The sequence below is a fragment of the Schistosoma haematobium genome, chromosome ZW (assembly GCF_000699445.3).
Source record: "Schistosoma haematobium chromosome ZW, whole genome shotgun sequence".
NCBI classification, from domain to species: domain Eukaryota; kingdom Metazoa; phylum Platyhelminthes; class Trematoda; order Strigeidida; family Schistosomatidae; genus Schistosoma; species Schistosoma haematobium.
In genome coordinates, this window is record NC_067195.1 from 83,191,824 (window position 1) to 83,215,532 (window position 23,709).

Sequence of the window (23,709 nt, forward strand, 5' to 3'; positions counted from 1 at the left end):
GAATAATTATTTAGTATAATGGTAACTATTAAAATAGCTCTTAACTGGATATTATTTCATGACTAAATATGAGCGAACAAATCTTCAAGAATAATTTTCTTTGTAATCTTTAATTAAAACCTTTGATTCATCCTTGATTCCAATCACAAACAATTTATTTAACTAACGAAGTCATCATTGTAAGTCATTAATGATCACTCACTTTATTTCCAATGATATATTATTTTCTTATCTGATACGGCTACATGGTTTAAATTAACTACCAGTTAGTTAGTAATTAATATAAATTATTCATATGGAAATTTGGATGCTTAAGATTTATGACTTATTAAATTGGAAATAATTTATTAATTTATTTCCGCCTGGGGGACCCTCTAGGGCTACTGCGGTCTCAAGCCTGGACAAAGGAGGAGGGTTAGATATGAGGTTAGCGACCCCAATTAACTCACTAAAAAAACACTAACCGGAAGTAATTAATTAATTATTAATACAAAACAGTATCAATTCATAACAAATGAGCGTAGCAGTGAAGATCTTTGACTAATAGACCCTACAATTCATTAAAACAATAATTCACTTTTGTAACTGAAGGAAAGCAGTATTTTACTAATCTCTAATAGCTATTTAAAATAGACCACATATTGAGAGGGGCAGGAAGGAGGGCGGATTGGACATTTATCCACAGCTTTTACAGATATGAAATATTTAGTAAATAGCTATGTAAGTTATCTGACATTCATTCAGTTTTCTTAGCTTGAGTCGATATAAGTTAATAATAATTTCTTACATTATTTAACTCGAATTTTCTTAGTTTAATCACTAAAACATTATTCATGTTAGGAAAGTTTGATGGTGGCTTTCTTTAGATTGTAAGGCTTAACTCAGTAACTATTCGACTTATAGGAGTAACTTGTTGAAAACTGATATGCTAACCATGTGTTAATTGTGCAAATATTGTGATTGAATTTTTCTATTATGTATTTATTTCAACTATCTAATCACGTATGGCAACTGAACAATGTACACATGCACTCAAAGGATATGCCCTCTGGTGCAGCTAAATATTGCAAAATCCAACCATAATCATCACAGTTATTGGTAACATTCTCGTACTTGTCCGTGCTTCGGGAAAACAGAAGATTATATTAGACTGTTTATGGATTACGTATATACTATGAAATAAAAACAAGTGTCATAAAACCTAAAGTGTTTGTTTTTAGATTAAGGTGAAAGTTAACTAATCACTGTTTCTATATAATTTTCTTTCTACTCAATATGATATCATTCCCCAAAACATCTAATCGGAAATAATTTTGTCCGATTGACACTCTAAAAATAAACATTCTACATAGTAACAAATTCGCTTGCCACTCATTGGATGATGTGGATCCATTTGTGTTGAAGATAATTTGAATTTATCTAACCGAGATTTAAAACACGGTGAAAGACTTATTTGAATAGCCAATTCAGAATTTATATACACGTTGAGGAGAAAGTAGAAATTCAACCAGTGACTTAACCAACTGCCTAAAAGCTGTCAATATTATGGAGCATAGGTATTTCATTTTCAAAGACTTCAGGAATCGCGGTTCAGCTACACTGATATATGTTTGCAGGAAAGGAAATGGAAATACGTAGACCAATATACCAATTCGATTATAGTTAAGTAACGTGTCAAATGTTATTTATCTTGGTGTAAGTTTTGCTTTAGCGTGTTTGTTTTCTCAAGTTTACCGTTTAAGTCATTACCGTGGGAAGTTGAGGTATGTTTCACACCACTCAATACTTACGATTAATAAATTCCTGGTTGATGCCTATCATCACTTCTGGTTCTCCACTACCTCTTTCCTCGTACTGTTGAAACGAATTACGCTGTGTAGCATAGAGTTTGGAAAGCTATATGTAGGGCGTGATGTAACTTTTGACGTTATTGTAGATATACTAACTGAAAAGCCGAATAAAATTTCCAAGCAACTGGCAAGTGCTACCAGATTTGATCAAAACCACCCACTTTATTCACCGCTTTCCTCATGTTTATCTTTTGGCAGAACAAGATGCAGATACATGAAAATTAAGGGTTCCAAATGGACATACACAAAATTGTTAGGTCCCGATAAACATAATGAATGGTAACTTTAAGATCCTTTTATGGACCAATACTAAACGTATATTTTCATCGTATAGTTGTTAAATAACTAAACTATTCATATCCATGTTCCTCTTATTATAAGCTTTATTTTGACCTATGAACCATTATTATATGTTTTACCATTCTTGAATTATGCCCTGTCTATTAATCACTGCCTCACACATTCACAGCCACATTCGGCCAAATTTTGTACAAATGTTATTTTCTATTTTATGGTCTGTTTGATTGATATATACACTGAGTATGTTTGCAATATAGTGATTCATATTGCAGAGGCTGAGACTGGTGTTCTGGACTTAACTGGCTGGGCTACGTGGGAAGCAGGACCAACCAGGACTCTAGGCTGCTCGCACGTGTTTTACGCGTCCTTGGTCCGATCGATAATCTGCTTCTGATTGGCGGCTTTGGGCTATAACAAAAGTCTACGACGTATCTAGGACATATTCTATGCTATGAAAAAGTTGTAGGAGCTGACTTGGAGTATGTGTCGATGATGCCGTTCAGAAGGACAGTGAAAGCTCCACGACGAAGCCATTCAGCTTAGAGAACGAAGCTCCACTAAGCGCCAACGAGAAGCATCTCCCTGAACATGTATACACATTATTCACTAGTAAAAATTGCTCTCCCTTGTCATTAATTTTATTCACCTTTACGCAATTCCATTTATTCTGCGTATATATTTTTCAGGCATGTATGAACGGGGGAAATTCGTTATGATATTTCCTGAGAATTTTATATCATGCTAAAAAAAGCTCGTATAAATCATCTATTTTTGCTCGTCATTTTACTTGAAAGTGATCATTATCAATACTGAGATGTTAAGAATATTACTATGGAAGTCGCGAAATTCAGATTCAGTCACCAGTCAACACGCTATATATCCAACCGGCATATTTAAAAATGATGTTAATTCCATATTCGAAACAAGACAAAATTGTTAGAAAGAACTGCTATTCAAGTCTTTAACTTATGAGCAAGCAGAAATTTAAAATCGGAATTTACATCTGATTCACCCAGAATATAGAAAAATGTTCGGGCTGAAACACGTTTTTACAGTGATTGGTTTAATTTTAATCCAATCAAAATTAATCAGGTCAATCGGGCATTTACATACGTTCTTTTTAACTCTAAACATGACAAATCAATGTTCTTTTCATGTGGGCAGGCAGACACTAGCCTACATAAATTGATCAGTAGGCCAATCTAGACAAACAAAGACCATGAGCTTAAATTATTCTAACCAATCAAGTTATTTTATTGGGACAGGTTGTGTATTAACGTGTCTATTTACTAAATTGGATTAATACATTGGATAGTGCGTATACCGTTGACACATTTCGTCTAAATCTTTTACATTTTCTTTGATGATTACCTGCAAGACTAGGCTGAATATTGTATGCCGACTTTAGATTATTCATGGAGTTAACCTATACATTAGAATTGTTACATCGTCTAATCAGTCATAATTGAATGATACGATTATTCATTGTTAAACTAATGGCGTACAAATCCCGGTGACTGTCGTTCCTATTTTGCTCAAGTTTCTCCATTAATAATGCCAACTGTAAGTATGGCGAATTTCGATGGTGAAGACCTATTGAGTGCTAGGCTCCTATCATTTATGGCTAATGGTGATCAATCGAATTCGGAAGTGCAGTATCATATGAGTGGAAATTCTGACTTTAATCCATCAAATTATTGTTCACTTATGTCAGAATCTGGAAATACAAGTTTCAACATTAATTCACCAGGTCACCGGAACGTTCAAACCTCACTAATATACGACAGAACATCTAGTGGGATATCTTTAAGTCCTTCGAATGAAAATGGAGTATATGGTGGGGTACCCGTTAGTCCCATATCAGGGCCAAGTACCCCTCCTCCGACTGTTATATCTCAACCTGATTTGGCAGATAATTTCCCGAATATGCGTTACAACCATATTGGAGTACCTCCTTACTCAGCACTTACGTCTCCATGTTTAGGTAACAAGTTGGGATCTATCCCACAACACTCTTTGTTAAATTTGAACAACGGAGCCGGTGATCGTCACAGTTTGCAAAACTCTCCATTTTACAATCACTATCCTGGAAATTTGCAGACACATTTACAGCGACAATATCCTGGGTTGTCTCCAGGACCTGCTGGGACATTGTTTTCTAATGGAGTGAATGGATTTGGTACTACTTCACAAAATCTAATCTCAAAAAATGGATTATATCAGGATGCTGCATTTTCACTTCCCGGTTTTCGTCCTACAAACTCGAGTTCCACATACTGTCCTCAACGAGAACTGTTTCCAACCATTCAGTCATCCCATCCAAGTAACAGCTGTCATAACTTTATGGGTCCTGGTCTTTTGATGCAAGATCGTTTACACTACTATGCTATCGCACAAAAGCACGGGTTTATTGTTGGTGCTGAACTGGAGCGGATTAAGGAGAACTCACGCCGTTCTACAAGTCAGTCTTACGGCAGAATTTCAGCATATTTTCGTAATCGTTACGGTGAAACAGAAGCTAAAACCAAAGCAGCGTACCTCCAACTAGGAGTGCGTGTGCCAAGCAAGGATCATGTTTCAGAAATTGTTGGAAAAGGTGGTAAGTCAGTCTTCGAAATAACAAACTTATGTACTTTGTATGTTGTTAATTTCTGTGTTCAGCCATGGCTTCATCACAGTATGTATTTTTTTCCACTACCCAACTTATACCATAGGTCTATAATCCGTCGTATCATGCCAATTTCGTTTGTTTTTGTCCTGAAATATGGAGATTTTAAAATATTAACATTTCTCATTTTACTTGACACGTACATAGTATTAAAAGATATCCAGGAACTTCTAATTATATAGTTTTTATGTGCAACAGTCTAGATGATCTCCCTAAATTAACCACAGGTGTGTGTATTTATGAATTTACCAAGTGTCCATATGCGTCTTCGGAGCAGTAGATCAATAAGTTCCTTAAATGTCTTTTATTTGGGTTTAAATGATCTTAATCTTACGGTACATCGATTACTCGTATAGAGATATGATTATGAACTCTTCAGCAGAATATCTGCTCATTAAGTATATGCAGCAGTCATCATATGTTAGTCGGCGGTTATCATAGTTCTTTCTTCACAAAGAGAACAATTAGTTTAGCATTGTGTATGTTTGTCGGGATAGTTAATTGAAAAATGACAGACTAACAAATGGCAGTTATTTTCACAGGCGCTGCACTATGTGCACAAACGGGTTTTCTCAGTTAAGGCTGCCAGATTATTCCAAATCATGTGAGATGTTTTGTTGTGTTCATGCTCGGTGCACAATTCTTAATATACATGTAATGTACCATTTTGGCGTTTCCATGTTATTTTGTATAACTAAGGGAATCTTTGGGTATACATGACTTCATTAATCTTGAAGATTAAAATCTAGTCAGTATAATCCTATTTCTGGAGCATTATTTCGGTTTCTCATCATTGACTTTCATTGATATCGAACAGCTTAAGATAGTGGGTTAATTTGCTTTTGTAATTAGATGTCGGTACAAATTGTCGAATTCACACACTAAATTCCTCGGAACTGTAGTTTCCTATATTTTTTGGTCTTTTGGTATCCTGGGCTTTTTATGTAGTGAAACCGTTTAAAAGTATTTCGGCCCCATTTTTATCCCTAGGAATAAGTGTTGTTTTTGTAATTTTATTTTAATGCAAATACTCACGCTTTGACAGTATAAAGAGTGCGTGATTCACGTCCGAACTGCAACATTGAGCAAAGTCTAGTAATTATTAGTTCATTTATTCGGTTTTAAGGCTTGTTATGACCGTAATCTTACAGTATTGCGTACAGCGAATAGATCAGTTTTTTCAAGGTGGTCATACGTATTGCACTGCGTAATGTTTTGTATAATTTCCGTGGTAGATTTGCTGCTCATTCGTGACAACAATCAAATTTCAACCACTAAGTCGTCCCTTAAACGATAACATGAGGTTGTATAACTTCTACAGAATACACATAAAGGAGGTAAAACTAATGAGTTTGAATTGGATTTAGGAAGACAATTGGAATGTATCTCGATAATTAGATTTTATAAGGACTAGATAAAATTATATCGAAAACGATTACCAGTAAACATCACGGAAGAATAATAAATAAGGGGATATGGTGATCTTGAAATGAGAAAAAAATTAATGGAAATAATGTTACTGGTTAAGCCCAAGGTAAAGACAAACAGGACGTACTTCTATTATTTTAAGGAGTTTGAAACTAGCAAATGTTGGCAGATTTGGACGGATTCCGCCTTGAAACTATTATGTGGGTCAATTAGGCGATCAAAGCCAGTTGGATGTTCAAGGGCAGAACTCCATTACTTTCCTCACCCTTGTATAATTAAAATGGATTATATACCTGTGTGTTAAAGATAACCATGCTACAGTCTATGTGTCGTACTCGACAGGAGCAACTAGACTGCTAAATCTACTGAGAGGCAACCAGATGAGGGGTCGTCTACGTATATAAAAGACAGTTTCTTGATTTTTCAGTTATTTTCCCTATCACGCAATCTCCAATATTAGGTTTCCTAACGAAATCTTGATCCTAGTAGTGTTTATTGGGTAAGAGTACACTGATATTAGCAGTATGTCGAATATAGAATTACACCACTTTTGTTTGTCATTTTGGGAGATAATATCTTGCATTGAGGTAGACGATGGTTGGGCATATGTACTACTCATCCTAGTCACCTCAGTCGGTGAATATTCACCACTTCAGCAACCGATTTGCTATTTCTACCTATTATCCCGCGTCTAACTTCAGGATCGTCCACTTGGTAGTCCCAACACTTAAACAATCACTCGAAGGACAGTGTCCAACAGTCGTGAACGCTTAAGAATATATTTTTCACTGCGTATCTTCCGAACACAATCAAGATCTGAAAAAAGAATGATTTTTAAATTACAGCCGTACAACTTTCCAATTGGAGTCAGCCTTTACTGCTGGCATCAGTAGCACTAGCTAACCAGTTCGTCCGGGTTTTGTTATTCAATTAATTCCATAGTTAGGGAAAACTGGCTGACAGTTTTTTAAATTATATTGTCGTTACAATCTCTGTCGTTTCGTGGGATTTCTCAATTGTAAAATAGCTAGGCTAATTGGAAATAGTAGTTTGATACAAAATGTACCTATCAAGAAACAGCACAGGATAAGAAAAACTATCTCTTCCTGACAAGTCATAATGTAAGAAAGAATGTTTACTACAATAAAAAGAATATTTAGTTTTTTGTATATGGGAAACATATTGTTGCTTTTCTGCCATGCAATTCAATATTATCTTCTTTGTAGAAACATAAAGCATGGATTTTGATTGATGTATTTTGTAATAAAACCATAACCTGGGTTTATTGATTAGGCTCGTGCGATGAAATTATATAAATCTGTTGTTTTGTATAGCTCGATATTGTTGGCATCTGTTTTTGAGTGGTTATTTTCTGGTGCTTTCTGGATTTAAAGTGGGAATATCTCTGAATACATTGCTTATTGTGGTATTTTTGTGTGTTAGGAAAGTATGATATGCAATGGAAAATTCACTGATAAAACCCGGTATAAATGAAATGAGGCACATCTATTGTATCAAGCTTTTAATATTAAAACATAAATACTATTTAAACCCCAAGTTTTCAAGTTATATCTTTTAGGAATTTGTTGATAAGTGAAGATGCAACCATATATTTCAGTAGTCACTCACAAACCTTATTTATCAGACTATCGGTCATCTGTTTATGTGAGGGTACTTTGTATTCTCCCGTCAATCAACCTAAAATGCATGGGATCATTCTAAGCCTGTGATTGGAAAAGTAATTAACATCAGTTCCTTATTATTGGACGACATCGAAGTTGTCAGTAATGATCGTCAATCTGACCATTATCATTACGATTTTCAGCTAGTGTAAATATAATCGTTTTTCAGATATCCAATAACCTTTTCTTATTTGGTTAGACGATTATTGTTTAACTTTCCAGAATGTATAGTTTTTTTACGACTAGTTTTTCAGTAACATGAAGTGTTTTTATTCATTCCACTTTAAAAAGTAGTCTAGGAACACCCCTTCATTTTTATATAATCCTGACCCAGCAATCGAATATAGTATAAAGTGGGCGTTCTTATCATGCCAAACATTAGCATGTCCGACTGTTTGTTCTCTGTTTATCATCTTTGAACTACTAATCTCTGTGGATTAGTCAATTTTCAGCAATAATAAATCTTTTTTCAATATCTTGGAATTACAATTGAATGACAGCGCAAACAGTGAAGGTGCAATGATCTGAATCATTCATTTCTTCAGCATATTTGGATACCTTTTCGTTAAGTTGTTTAGTGAAATTCATTGGGTTACTTTCGTTTTGGTTGGAATTTTCTCAATTTTGATTCGATGTTAATTTCACATTTTTAACAATGTTATTTATGTCACTGTGTTGATTATAATCAGCTGATAGCTCTATTTATATCATTCTAACAAAACTAATTGCCTAAAATGTTCATAACTCTACCAAAATAATTAGCGATTCTTGCCTTTTCCAATTTTTTTTAGGTCAAAAGATCAAATTGATACGTGAAGAAACTGGCGCGTTAATTACAACACCTGGTGAACAAGAAGAACATGTGTTTATTATTGAAGCTCCCCCAGAAATAGCGATGCGTGTTGCTCATCATCTAGCCACCAGAGCACAAGAAATAACTCAAAGCAAGATTGTTGCGGGCGAAAGAAGACGTGGTTCTACTAGTTCCCAGCCATGTGGTACAGATAGCGGAGTAAATATGACTAATGTGTCTACTGGTAACTCAGGACCAAACTTAACTCCTGGTGGTTCAAACAACTTCGTTATTTCTAATACATGTCCTGCTTCTGGGCTTTTATCACTAAGCAACAGTGTGAATAACTCACCACTCCATCCATCTACAACCGTAAATGCACATTTCAATGGTGTTATTCATTCTTCCAACAGCTCTGTTCGTAGTTCAAATGCAACCATATTTACTCCCTCATTCTCAAGTTTACCAGCTAGTCCAGGAAACTCGAATTCATTGGGCAGTCAGTTACAGACGAATACAATAACGAGTACTGGTATGTTTTCAAGCACAAGTACACCTGGTAGTCGTGTGCTTTTGGCACGTGGTCGAATATCTGTTCCTCAGGAAATGGTGGGTAAGATAATCGGCACTCAGGGGTCAATCATTACTACTATACAAAAGGATACTGGTACGGAGATAAAAAGCCCTCCTAAAGAAGCTGTACGTGGTCCAAATGCGACATCTGAATTTGAGATTTCGGCATATCAAGGTTTAGGCTTAAGTTCAAACCAGGCTGCTGAATGTAGAGTGCAACAAGCCAAGCAGTTGATCGGTCACTTAGTGATGAGACAGTTGGAACGACGTGCCAGCGAGGAGGTGGAGGAGGCTTCTGGATCATCTAATATAAGCTCTGAAGAGCAAAGAGTTAATGGTCCCAGTGCATCGACAATATCTAGTGTTTGTAACAGTACTTCAAAAACAAACGGTGGCGGTAATAATGGTTGGATGTGGCCTGATGTTGCTCAAATGGATTCACAAGAAGCTCGTGAAGTTTTAGATCGCATACTAGTGGAGTCCAAAAATAAAACTCGTCGAGCAAAGGAGCTCACTGTTGTTTCTACAGGGCCTGCATCAACATCTGTATGTTCGATAGCCACTATGAATACGCAGGGTTCGTTACTTAACCTAAAAGGTTGTAATGGTTCTCAAAGTTTATCTGGCGATAATCAACATTCTAATCATTTCCAGTCTCACTTACTGAATGGAACTTATTTTGACAGTGCTCAAACAAATGGCTGTGAGGATGTGATATCTGGTGATACTTCCGCTTGTAATGGTAATTCAAGCAATCAGTGTGCACTAAATAATGACTCAAGAATGCTACCCACTCCATTTAGTCTAAACAATGGCCACTTTAATCATCGTTCTTCAACTACAACTGACGGTGCATCTAATGGATTCCAAATGTGTATTCCGCGTACTGTTCAGAGTAAGTATTCTTAGTTTCTGTTTTTTTGCATCTCGATTTGTGTTAATAGATTCTGATTAACAAAGACTACTTTCAATAAAAGCGTAAATGTGGTTAATTATCTGCACCATAGTCAATTTTAAGTTTCGTGAAAAATATTCAGCTGTATTACGGTCACTTTACCAACACAACGTATAAAAGTTTGTGAACCAGTGTCACGTACCTGTTATAAAGTGGTTTTGTGAATGCAAGGTTTATTTTTGCTTATCCGCTGAATATAGTGTTAAAATCAGTTCATTTTTTTGTTCTGAAGCGTATTCGATGACATCTCAAATCAAGAAAGCGATGTGCATTATCTGTAAGGTCTCATTCAGGAGGTGTAATGGTCACTCAAACCAGTTACTTTTCATTCTCAACTATTCGATACGTTTACCATTCTCTTCGTTTTCTCTATTCATTTCCATTGTCAAGTGTTTGGTTTATCAAGGTATTAGATGTCATGCAAAATATCTTTTCGAACTATGAAAGAAATTGATCGATTGCAGTCCTAAACATCAATGATAAGATTCAAGTAAAACAATAGCAAGTGAATTAAACTTCACCCCATTGCACAAGCAAGTGGCTATCAGGACTCAGTAGCTGTGTGGATAACGCGATGGAGTTTGAAGCGAATGGTACTGGGTCGGAGTGCCAGAGAGTGAACATCAACTGTGAGATGCAGGCACGTGCAGCTGACCAGTGCCAAATAGGAGGAAACGCGCTTCCTGGATTCCACTGCTAGCCACTATCCATCTTTGCTTATAGTGCTTGTAATTGAAGGTAATATCGAGACAATATGCACATATGCCAATAAGAGTCTAATCAATTGCAGTCCTAAATATCAATCGGAAGATTCAAGTAAAACAATACCAAGTGAATGTAAAAGTCATTGTTTTAGGATAATACCAAGCATTGGTTCTCTAATCTCCCTAAATACTCGTTAATCTTTGCACTATTTCCCTTTATGTTGCAGATAGTTCTTCTGAGTCAAGATTGGTCGATTTTCACATATTTAAAAAATTACTAACAACATATGGGTCAGTTAGCAACAACGTAGAGCTTCGTACGTACGTACGTACATCAGTTCAAGTTGCCATACCACATTAGCACACAAATACAATTGTCGATTCAAATCCCATAGTGGTAGAGGTAGTAAAAGTATAAGCAGTAATCGGGAAGATTAGGGTTTGAAGACGTTATTCGAGGAGTATAACCCAATGAAATAAATTTGGAAAGAGAAAAAATGGACATAAAGAATTCAGATTAGAATTTGGGAGAACACAAAGAGTGGATGCACCTGCGCCATTAAAAATGATTTTGAGCCATGTCATTCCGGGTCTCTAACCATCGGTTGCTACCGTCTCACGGATCCCGACCTGGTAGTTTACACCTACCAACATGGCTTAATCCATTTGTCAGTGACTTCATGGATTTACCTCATTTTTTGATCTGGCCACCCCTAACAACCTTTTATAACCAGAACTACACTGTCAAAGTGGTTCCAAACTGACAGTATGGTTTCAAAATTGGGTTCCTTTGACTGTAGCACATAGGATCTCTATATCAATTTTAAGTTCATTTATTGTTTCTCACCAATTTTACTTTTATCTGTGCAGTAAAATTAATCCGTTCAATATACCGATGAGTTGCAACACGTTGACAAAATATATATGTAATTTATGTCGCGAGTGGCATAGGAATGAGTTCAGACATGTTAATTTATAAAATATGGATTTGTAAGTATATATATATAACGTGTTGCAACTCATCAGTACGTTGACTGAATCGATTTTGTTGCATAGATTAAATTAAAATCACTGAGGAACAATGGTAATGTGACACTAAAGTACCAAAAGTTCTTTCTTTACAGTTCATAAAACATTTCCATTTACCTCTTACTGATGTAAATTAAAAACTGAGTATCTAGGTATTTGACTCATTTTTGTCAGTGGTGGGAATTGAATAGTTGTATTATACTATAAAAATCAGTTTTGTTGTTGTTGGGCTTCGAATTAGTACTATTTCATCTAAATAAAGTCAGAATAGCTAATACCGAAATCTTCCAACTTTTTGTCACTGTAAGAGCTGTGCACAGACAGTTACATCAGAAATTCTTACAGCCAATGCGTTAGGGTAGTTAAGTTTTATAAATAATTTCAGCTTACGAAATTCGATATATCATACTCCGTAAACTAAACATAGTGAAGAAATATTTACAGAGGTACTTAAACTTTTCTATATGATCTCAAACCAACCCGTTTAGGGGTTCGGCACTATTTTCTTCTGTCCTGCTTGAATGGAAATAATTATGCATTTGAACACAGATAATTTTTTCGAATTATCTTTTATGAATAATTAAACTGACAAAACTTGGTGACCTTTGTTCTTCATTACCTAAAAACCCATACTTTTATTTTTTACAACAGGTTTCGACTTACCTTTATCAAATGATTTCCTCACTAATATGAATCGTGGCCCTGGTTCTAATTTGGTTTCGGACATATGGAACTCAGTAGCTCCACCATTCACTTCAGTTCCAACGGATTCCAGCTCACAGCTTCATGGTTACGTTGGCTCTAGTTCCACACTGAATAATCTAATGAATCCATCATCACCTAGTCGTAATGGCAACTCTATCAATTGTTCAAATCGCATTATAAACAGTCGTACATTAGATAATTCTTTCGACACTGCAATTTTCAACTTCAGTGATACAAGACGGGAAACAGATAGTGACATCAGCCCAACTATCTTGCTTCATGACCGTTTACAACATGAACAGGATTTACACCAACCCCTAACTCGTCGGCATAGCGATTGGATCGTCCCTTCTCATCTACTGACTGAACTTACAGCTGATTCAGGGGATACTGCTTCTTCACCAGGTCGTCATAATGTAATTATCGATAGTGAACCAAATTCACAGTCGTATTCGGTAAACAACTTTAATTTTATCCATGATTTAGATCAGCTATGTTTGAGCTCATCCTGTGATAAAGATTCTGTTGCTAATGTTACTACCGCGATATGCACCACAATGAATAACTGCATGACTATTTGTCCTCCTGGTTTTGAAACACATGACCTCAACGAAAACGAATCTGTCTTCAGTCTTAAAACCAAGGAGTCGCTTGTAAATTCTACTAAACTCTGGTCATCTTCAAATCCTACTAAAACTCATTGTACTGGTAATGCTAGTAGTAATACTATAAATGGTGTTAAAAGTAATAATATTTCTCATAATCTACAACCACCATGTACTGATTCACTAGTTGGATCAAGAATATTTTCTAATACTTCTGTACTGCAGCGTTTGTTCAATAATCCAACAGGTCAAGTCTGCAATGCAATTTCTACGAATAACAATGATCTTAATATGTCTGGTCGCGTGAACAGTTCCTTTTGGCCTCAGGCTAATAATGATCACATTCCCATTTGTTGTTCATCAAATAACATTGATGATTCTTTTGGATTTTCTTGTTTGGAAAGTGAGAATCAATTTCAACATCATCAAAGTGATGCTGCTACGCGAAGTTCATCATTTTTTCCTGAAAATTTAAATGAATACACCGGTTCGATTGGGATTAATAATAATATTAATAATGGTAATAATAATAATAGTAACAAAGGGACGGAAAACACAACTAATAATAGTAGTCACCAGTCTGCACGTTGTGGTGCTATTGGTGAAGGCCGTCGTCGAAGACGCCCTAGTCCAAATCTGTTGTCAACTAATAACGATACTCTGGCTTTATCAGTTTCATCTTCATTGGCGTCTATTACAGAAGTGGCCTAGATAATCCCGCTTCATCGTAATCTGTAACAATTTTAGCCTTTAAACTATTCAAGTGATCTTTTTATTTCACTTAAAATATTAGTAAATTATGGTCCTAGGCATGCAATAGATTATTATTATTATGTATTAATTAATTTTATCAATTTGTATGTTCACAGTGTCAAACTTCGTTATCGCATTTCGGGAAATTATTAGTACTATTTGATAATGATATACCTGTGGTATTGTTTTTTTGGAATAATTGCTTTCCTATTTCACAATTGGCTTCCACGAATTGCTTTAGGTAAATCCCATCACCTGATCCTCTCATAACACTCAATGTTGTCCATTTTCAAAGTACTGTACCTACGTATGTTCAACCATCCTTTTCTCAAAAATTCCAGTCGTTATACGTATACTTCAATTTTTTTCTCTTCTATTAAGTAGTTTTTTGATCTACAACAACGATTCTTATCTTCTCTTTATAATTTTCATTCGGTGACTAATTGCTTCTTTCTGAATTTCAGTATGTTAACGATCGCTTCTCAGGGTTCTTTATTTGTGTCACACTATCATTATCTATTACTGAATGTTGATTCTACTGTTATATATATTCCCCCCGGTTATATTCTCCTTCACAGAGAATTCAATCTTGTCTCACAGGTTTTATCGTTCACAATAAATATACAAAAACTAAATCAAAATGTCACTTAGAAACAGAAAATAAATAGGATAATGAATTTTGATTTTTGCTTTTTTTTCTAAAAATAAAATTCTGCTAAAATTTCATCCAATTTCCTTCCCGGTTCTAAATGACCGTAAACAGAAGAAATGTAATTAGTGAATGTTTACTACTATGAAGAACGATTTGTTTGTCTCTGTGCGAAATCTTTTGTTGGATATCTTGATCAGGAAGATCTATTCAGGAAAATTTGTTTACTTGAATTCAAGCAAATAGTAATTGATTTTATTTTTCTACTAATTCAGCTAATATCAACATCTTATTTCTATTTGATTTATCTTAAAAATGGAGACATCAGTACGAACTTTATATTTGTCATAATATCTGGTTAAGATTTTCACAAACGAACAGGAATGTGTTGTAGCATTTTTCAAATCATCGTATTGTGCACTATGATCATCTCAACCAGATCGTTCATATCTTATTTTCTAAATACGCTGTGTGCTCATTATCGATAATGCTATTACTACTATTTACCTTAACTTAATCCCTTCACATAATGTCATCCAGCCCACTTCTGTCTACTTCTTTACATACTTACCTACATTATTGTTATTTGCAGCTCTTGTTGAATTTCATAATATAATTTGATATCTAGCATCATATTGTATTGTCATCAATATTTTCATACACATAATAACTTGTCTTGTTTCCTACTACTTACTACTTAATTGTTTTCCTCTAGTATGTGGGTGATCAAGTATTGTTTAATACATTGTTAATTCAACACATCTTGAGATTATAAAGTGTTCAAAAAAATCAAAACATAATTAGACAGTTTTCCAGTTGACACGACTAAGTAAAGATCTATGACGCTGTTATATTTGTTGAATATTGAGTTAAGTTTTTTCTCATCCATAAAATTATGATATATATATATACTTATGCTTTATAGTTCTACCAATCATATTTCATATTTATGTATTGTTATTCGATTCCTCTTAAACATCGTCTTTATCCTTATTGTTTCTACTATTATCACTATTATTTTCACTTATATTTGTAATACTACTGTTATTATTGTCATTATTATTAATGTTACTATTAACACAATTTGTAGTTCCTTATTTAAGCGATCGTAAAATCAATAGTGTTCGCCTAATTTGTGTCAGATTTATTTACGCATACATATACTACCAGGTTTCTTTTTTTCTTTTTGTCTACAATCTAGATAAAAGTTTGTTGATCTACAGTAATTTCTTTCTACCGGTTCAGTTTTCCTTCTATACGACGTTTATGTATGTGTGTGTGTGCACTACGCTGTCTCTGTTATTCATCATAATCAGGTGACAACTTCCTTCATTTCTAGTTCTTTTTGTCTGCTGTTCACGGTTCCTTTTTTCTATATATATATATATAGTCGATTGCTATTTTGTAACAGTAAAATGAAATTAATGTTTATATTAGTGTTTGTTAAACGAAGCAAGGAGACGAAAAAATAGAATATCTTCGAGATGTAATTTATTCAAGATGATAGACATACTTTTTTTCTGTAGAACATTAACTATCTGTTGTAAAGTTCATATTTCTGTTATTCTTGCATTCTCCTTTGAAAATGCTCTCTATTATTATCATTATTTTCCCCTTATTTATCTTTTCCTACCACTTTTATCCTCATTGGCTGTCAATCCTATTTTTGTAAATTTGGTTTTGATGTTTCTCGACTTCCCAATAACATATTTCCTTCATGTGTTTTTGTGCATTATATCTATTTTGTCCACTACAGTAATTTATATATATATATATATATCATATCTATTTTCGGTTCATCTACGCTCACAATAAGTTGAGCTTCATCATATATTTCTACTACCTAAGACATTTGGTCTCCAATTAAATTATCAATACCTTTAATATCCTGTCTTCTGTTTCCCTACATGAATTTGTCAATTGTCTACACACAAACACATTTATTATATATATTCATTATTCTAAAATTAGCCCATCATATACACAGGTGAGACAAAACGGTATATTGTTTTGATATTCTTAATGAACTACTCATATATATATGTAATCTATTCTGGACTTTTTATTTTTCACCATTCGTAATATTACGATGTAGCACCTAAATTATTCATATTAAGAAATCTTACATAGACTCATATTGTTCTATTTATACCCTTTAAACCATTTATAATTTATAGACCATATTAAACAATGAATTTAAAACAAACGATACTAACATATATTCTATACACATATAAATGAGTTTTAGTTCAATTTAAATTACATTGTACTTTTCTATTACATACATTTTCTACGTATATATACATATATATATTTTGTATTACTTATTGACGATGTCTTCATTTATTCCATGTCTACGTGTGTGTGTGTGTGTATGTACACGTGCGTGCTACGTGATTTGGAGTTTTTTCTAGGCTTTTTTTGATGAAGGACAATGTTTATGTTTATTACCGTTGAGACGTATTCTGTTTTGCATATTCCTAAATATTGCACACACGTTCATGCACGCACTCATTTTAAGACATCAACCAATTTACAACAGATGATAATCTAGAGAAATTTCACCAAAAAGAGTATCCAAATCTGATCTACAAAGTATTTTATCAATTCAGTTATGATAGAAGAGTTTTTTTTGGATTTGCTTTGCATGAAGATATATATATATAATGGATTACTCATCCTCAGTGCTAAATGATATTTTTTAATACAAAAGATCCCGTTTATGATGGAATTTGTCGTCTACCCGGTTGAAAAAGAGTGCTTATTATGAAACATTACTAATACTATTTAATTACTTTTATGCACAGCTGTGGCATTTTGTTTATCTTTTTATGTACATGTGTGTGTGCATTTGTGTAAGTGCATGTATGAATGGTCACAATTTATTATTAGTTCCTATTATGTTTGTTTTCTAGCCTTAATTGCACTATTCTAAAAAAATAATTAAATTCTTGTTATATTTCGTGTTTTTTTCTCAATTATCGTAATGAGAAAGTGAGAATATGTCATTTTATAGTTTACTGGTTGAATTACTTAAGTATTACTTGATTGAAGTTGATTATATCACAAGAACAAAGAAATTACCATTAGGAATATCGTGAGTCGATAAGAGTTAACATATATAGTCTTTGGAAGTTTTTCGATTGACTAGATGGATTGCTCCAATACATCAGTAAACATTACTAAAGTAATAAGTACTGAGTGCAATTCATTTTGTATGGTTGAGATGGTGGTAATGTCAGAAATTAATTATTGAACATAACAAGCCTAAAAGGTGATTGTTAAGTGGAAGTATTTATATATTCTACTACCCATGTACATATAGAATGGATAAACTGTGGCTAGCAGTGAGATCCAGAACGTTTCGTCCTATTCGTAGCTTGTCATCTAGTAGATGTACCAGAGTTAATCATCATCTTTAAACTCAAACCCAGTATAGTTCATTCAAATCGCTATCACGTTATTCATTTAGCTACTCAGTCCATATATCCACACACCTATACCAATGAGTGTGAAGTTTAATGTAATTTGTGATGGTTTGCTTAATTGTGTTAATATTTCGAAGGGAATTTGATCGTAATTTCCGTCATGCAGCATATCGTAGTGCGGAAATGTACTCAGCAGAATATCGTCATTTTGATAATACGTTTAGCTAGATCAACTATTCAGGGTAGTTAGAGGTCATTTTAAAAGCAATAATATCAGTTCCGGAGGGAATTAGCGGATTATTAACACAAGGGTATTAATTTTTTCAATTGTCATGTATAATGACTCCATGGTTACTTGTAGTTAGTTAATTTTTGTACGTTGGTAGTGTCTAAAAATTTAACTTGCGTATTATGGGAATATATATATATATATATTCTTGTACTTATTGTACGGTTGACATAGCTGAATATTATTCTATGAATACATAGTCATATTTTCTGAATGTAAGTGTGCATAACTAAAGAACCGGTGAAACTACAGTTTAAGCAAATAAACTTGAGGTTGTAAAGATATCTATTCTAATCTGTATTCTTTCAGTTTTGTATACCTAGGTCTTTGTAAATTGAAATAACTAAGCACCACAGATCCCGAAATATTTCGAAATGATTGAGATTGTTTCTCATTTTCGGATTTCGTGAAGTGATTTCACAATGGTAGGTTCACTTGATAAACATCCTATGATGAGTAGGTATCATTACCAAGGTTGGACTTGATAATTTCAAATAGGTTGAGCATAGGGTAAGTTGTTATAAGTAAATTAGTATATTTGTAATATCCCAATGAGTAGAGATATTAGATTTTCTCACGTTTCGTGACTCAGTGTAAGCCATTTGTTCAGAGAATAAATAACCAACTCAAGATTAATGCAAATTTAAATAGTACAACGGAACAACACAAAAATATTATGTGATCAATCAAAAAACAGGTTAAGACCTGTTTTTTGAGCACTTCCTCTTACATGTATTTGCTTGTTTCTACCCTACTCCAGGCAGAGAAACTCCAACAGCTTATTGCTAAGATGAAATTGTATTTAAAATGAAGAATTAGCTAAGCTCTTACTAGGAAATGATTATCCCGGTGTGATATGTGATTTATAGTTTGCCAGAAAGGCAATAATGTCAGTCAATGACAGTGCGGAAATGTTCATCGGTTAACACAGTAAGTGGTGATAGTAAATTTAATGTATCTCAACCAAAAGTTTTCTTCATGAAATGAACGTTTTCCGTATTCAACAACAATTATAAAAAGAAAGCAAAACCAAGCAGACTTATAAGAAAGGCGGAGTTCTTAAAATTAGCAGTATGTGGTAACTCTGAAAAGAAAATGGAGCAACAATCAACTCTCAAACCCACCCACCGAAAAGACAAATATTTAATTGCTCACTATCCCATCAGTCTGGATGGAAGATTCGTAACGGATATCAAACTTTCAGATTAGCTAGAGAATTCGTCAACCGTAATATTCTTTGTAAGGTACTCAAAAAATGGCATGCTTGAATTGATTAATTGGGTTTATTTTGTCATACAATTTTCGTTAAACTGATTGTTGTCTCACGTATCCCAAAATCACCCTTTCATTCGCCTGTTTCAATAGCCCGACTCTCTAATCTTATGTACCGTGTTCAAGTCTTGTATGATTGTTACATGACACATCTTAACAACTTCGAATTCTAGGTAATTACCACCTCATTGCTCCGAGCCTTTGATACCTATTTCCAATTGCTTTGAATCTCATATAAATTCTTCATAACCATAATTATCATATGACCCATTTTATTAGTTTTCGGACTTCATTTATTACTAAATTATCCCTGTTTTTCTTTGAATTCCATCTTTAAATGACGTACTTGTTCGCTCACAGATATATCACAATATAAAAATATAGTTATTGTTAAGTCTTTGTTTCTCCTATTCTTTTCGTCATCAATATCGATTGCTTCATAGTATGTCAGTTTAATACAAATATGGTTGTAAACAGCTGATTAGAAACCATGAAATATAATGAATTCATATTATTCTGCCTGATTTGTTGCTTTGGCTTCATTCAACTTTTTAAAACGAAACAATTCCATGAATTGTGTTAAGTTTATTCAATGAACTGGGAATACCTCGTTTTCAGTTATGTACGTTTGTCAATATTGCATATTAACATGCTAAAGTCTTCATACCAGCTGACATTTTACGAGAACGTGACTCTACAGCTTCAGCAAATGAAATCATAGGACAGAAAAATTCCACTGAATTGCCCTTCAAAAAAACCTTGACTACTAAAGCATACTAAATGTTTTAATTTATCTGATATGGAACTAACACGTGGAATTCACGACACATGTTTCGTCCCGCTCAGATCTCGTCAGTTGGGTGTAGTTACACTCTTGTGTTGACGTTTATGCTGAGACAAACCCTATTCCTTTAGTTTTAGACTCACAGTACGTAATCTACTGAATCCATATAGGTACGAACTTCTTCAATTGGTATGAATACAAAGGCTTGAATAAATTGCAACAAAGACAGTTTAACTGCATTCCTGAATATCAATGACCGGATATGACAAACCTTTACTTACTCTAAGTGTTTATTTGAATGATCTTAATTTAATGTCTGTGTAATTTCTAATATATATTGTATATCCAATTTACCATGTCTAACCAACTTACTAAATTCAATCAGCCTTATACGTATCTGATTGGTAAAAATTTTAGACCTTAATATCTACACATTACAATAAATAAGTCTTATTAACTATTTTGTTTCCAAGTTTGTATAATCATTTTATCCCATAATCTTACATATAAGTAGATTTATAAACAATCTTATCAAGGACATTGTCCAGACAAGAAATCTATGTTTAAATAATAAAATGTATATCTATGTATATCTATATATGTTGACTGCTTTTAAAATCTATCTATTATTTTATTATTATTTCACTGTAAATATGTCTGAATCTATGTCATTTGATAAAACTATCAGTTGAAATGTCTCGAGTGTGGTTGTTACTTCTTATTATCATTATTGCTGTCATAATCATCATCGTGTAATTTTTTCCAGATTATTTTGTTTTTCATTATTAAACTAAAACTTGATAATATTGAGGGAGGTAATTTGTGAAGTACTGCTATGATATGAAGTTGATATTTACTTGATTGTTTAATATTTATGTCATATGATAATAATGAATTTTATTCTATATCAAGTTATAGATGTTTATCGATTCCGTAGCGAGTATGATGTGTAGTTGCCAATCTCATATTCAACTGTTGTTCTTTACTTTGTAATGGTCGGTCCTATGTTGTGCCTATATGGCTTATTCTAGCTTCCAAACAGGCCAGTTTATTCATTCGACTTGAGTCACATTTTGACCTTGTCAATTATTCGCTTATCAATCTTGACTGCTTTTATGTGAGCGTATGTGTATACACTTCTTATCCTATTCATCACATATTTGTGGCTTATTTTTGTTGGACTATAAATATCGATTCACGCTTGGTTATCTCGAGTTGGGTTACATGCCTTCTCCACTGTGTGCCATTTCGTTTCGCTCTCTCCGTTTCCTTCGCTCCGTCTCCTTGATTGTCTGTTCAGATCAACGATTGTGTGAAATATACTCATTCAAACATTCATTCTCGTATTTGACTTATTTAATTCCGTTGTTCACTAAAGCGATTCGAGTCGATAACTATATACGAGGATAGACGACATGTGCATTCAATAACAAATAAAGTCACATTAAAGACCACTAAAGTTTAATCTGGGGAACGTCAGTAGCTTCAATCAGGGGTTTTCAAGCGGAGTTAAACATTATTGTAATTCACCTTTATTGTGTTATCCACGTTATGCTTTCATTAAAGTGAAATGCATCTCTTCCACATACTGTGTTGGTAATGTACTGGCTTCATCGGATTACAAAGACTTATTAGTTTGATGTATCTCTACAATAGTTGTTCACCCGAACACTACCGATCCTTCTTTTGTCACATAATATAAAATTAACAAATAAACATTACAATTTACGAGATGGTTGTATTTTATACACCCAGAAAACGTGTAGAGGATGGCCAAACTAACGCAACAGTAAACAATTCAAAGTGATTGAGAAGTCAATAATTTTATAATCAATCGACAAATAAACAAAATCTACATTTCTTTAAAATTATGGTGATTATTGAAGTGATGTAGCTCAGGTTGAGAATGTTCAAGTGAATCACAGACCTCAATGCACACATAATAATTGTTCAAATATACACACCATAAGACTACTACAACCGTGTGAATGGTCATATTTTCTGTCTATAAACAATCAGTGATTAGATATGCATTTTGTTCAAAATGAGTGGAAGAATACTACCTTAAGTAGTTAACAATCGTCAGTAGTAGTTGAACGAGGACCTATTTTAATGAACATCTTGTGTCACTCAATTAAGTCAAACTTCTTGATTGATTTCTAAACATTTGAACAGTTCTATCTTTAGTCTGCATAACAAAAATGACACATTTTTATACAGATATTTAGACTTTTTATTTTAATACTGTTATTAACAAGCATATTTTAAATCCTCATTTTAACATATTTGTTGGCTCGAGTTTGTCAACAGGACATCCCGAACCTAGTCAGCATGGGATCCTTACAGTCTTAAGGTGACTGATACCCTCTATGGGATTTGAACCCATATACGTTAGATTCACAGTCTGAGAAGTTACCTCTAAGCTATTCCGGCAGTGACTGACCTACTGTTGAATTGGAATATTCACAAGTGACTGATCACTGAGTAGTGCCTGATGTGATGATTGTCTGGTCCTTTAATAATGATCGAATTCTATCAGTCACGTTGTAATATGCACAGACTTGGCAATGAAACCACTAAAAATAAAACTTTTCACTGAAACATCAGTTTATCAAAGAATATTAAATAATGTATAAAAATAATGGACTGTCGTTATATATGCTTACCTACTTACTTAGGCTTGTTAAAACTCGTCAAGGAACATAGGCCTCTCAACGGCATTCCTCATCCAACTCTATACTCGTCAATCCTTTCCAGTTGCTATTTATACTTTTCATGCCTGCTTGTAATTCTCAACGCAGTGTGTTCTTTGGCCTTCCTCTTTTACGCTTCCCTTCAGGATTCCGAGTAAGCGCATGTATCGTGATGCAGTTCGATGATTTCCGAAATGTCTGTCCTATCCACTTCTAACGCCTTCTCCTCATTCACTCACCAGCTGGAAGCTGGTTTGTCCTCTCCCACAGTACACGGTTGCTGACGGTATCTGATCAACGTATATTGAGTATCCAGTGTAGACAACTGTTTATTAATACTTGTACAGTTTTGATGATGGTTGTGGTAGTTCCCCAACTTTGAGCTCCATACAGTAGAACTATCTTAACATTCGTATTGAAGATTGTGACAGTTGTTTTGAGTTTAATATGTTGTTCAACTGTAGTAATGTTGTCCTTACTCTGCCAATCCTTGCCTGTATGTGTGCATCAGATTCTCGTTGTTCATAGATGATTTTTCCCAGATAAGTG

At 34.0% G+C, this 23,709-nt stretch overlaps 1 protein-coding gene across 1 annotated transcript; it reads left to right on the top strand.

The window, feature by feature from the left end:
- Window positions 1-3,704: 3,704 nt before the first annotated feature.
- Window positions 3,705-17,656, top strand: MS3_00004557 (uncharacterized protein; the record flags this gene model as incomplete). The annotated part of the gene is made up of 3 exons (XM_012942993.3): window positions 3,705-4,749; window positions 8,720-10,189; window positions 12,634-17,656. The coding sequence occupies 3 exons, from the start codon at window positions 3,705-3,707 to the stop codon at window positions 14,001-14,003; spliced, it is 3,885 nt and encodes a 1,294-aa protein (XP_012798447.1). The 3' UTR covers window positions 14,004-17,656.
- Between the last annotated feature and the right edge of the window lie 6,053 nt (window positions 17,657-23,709).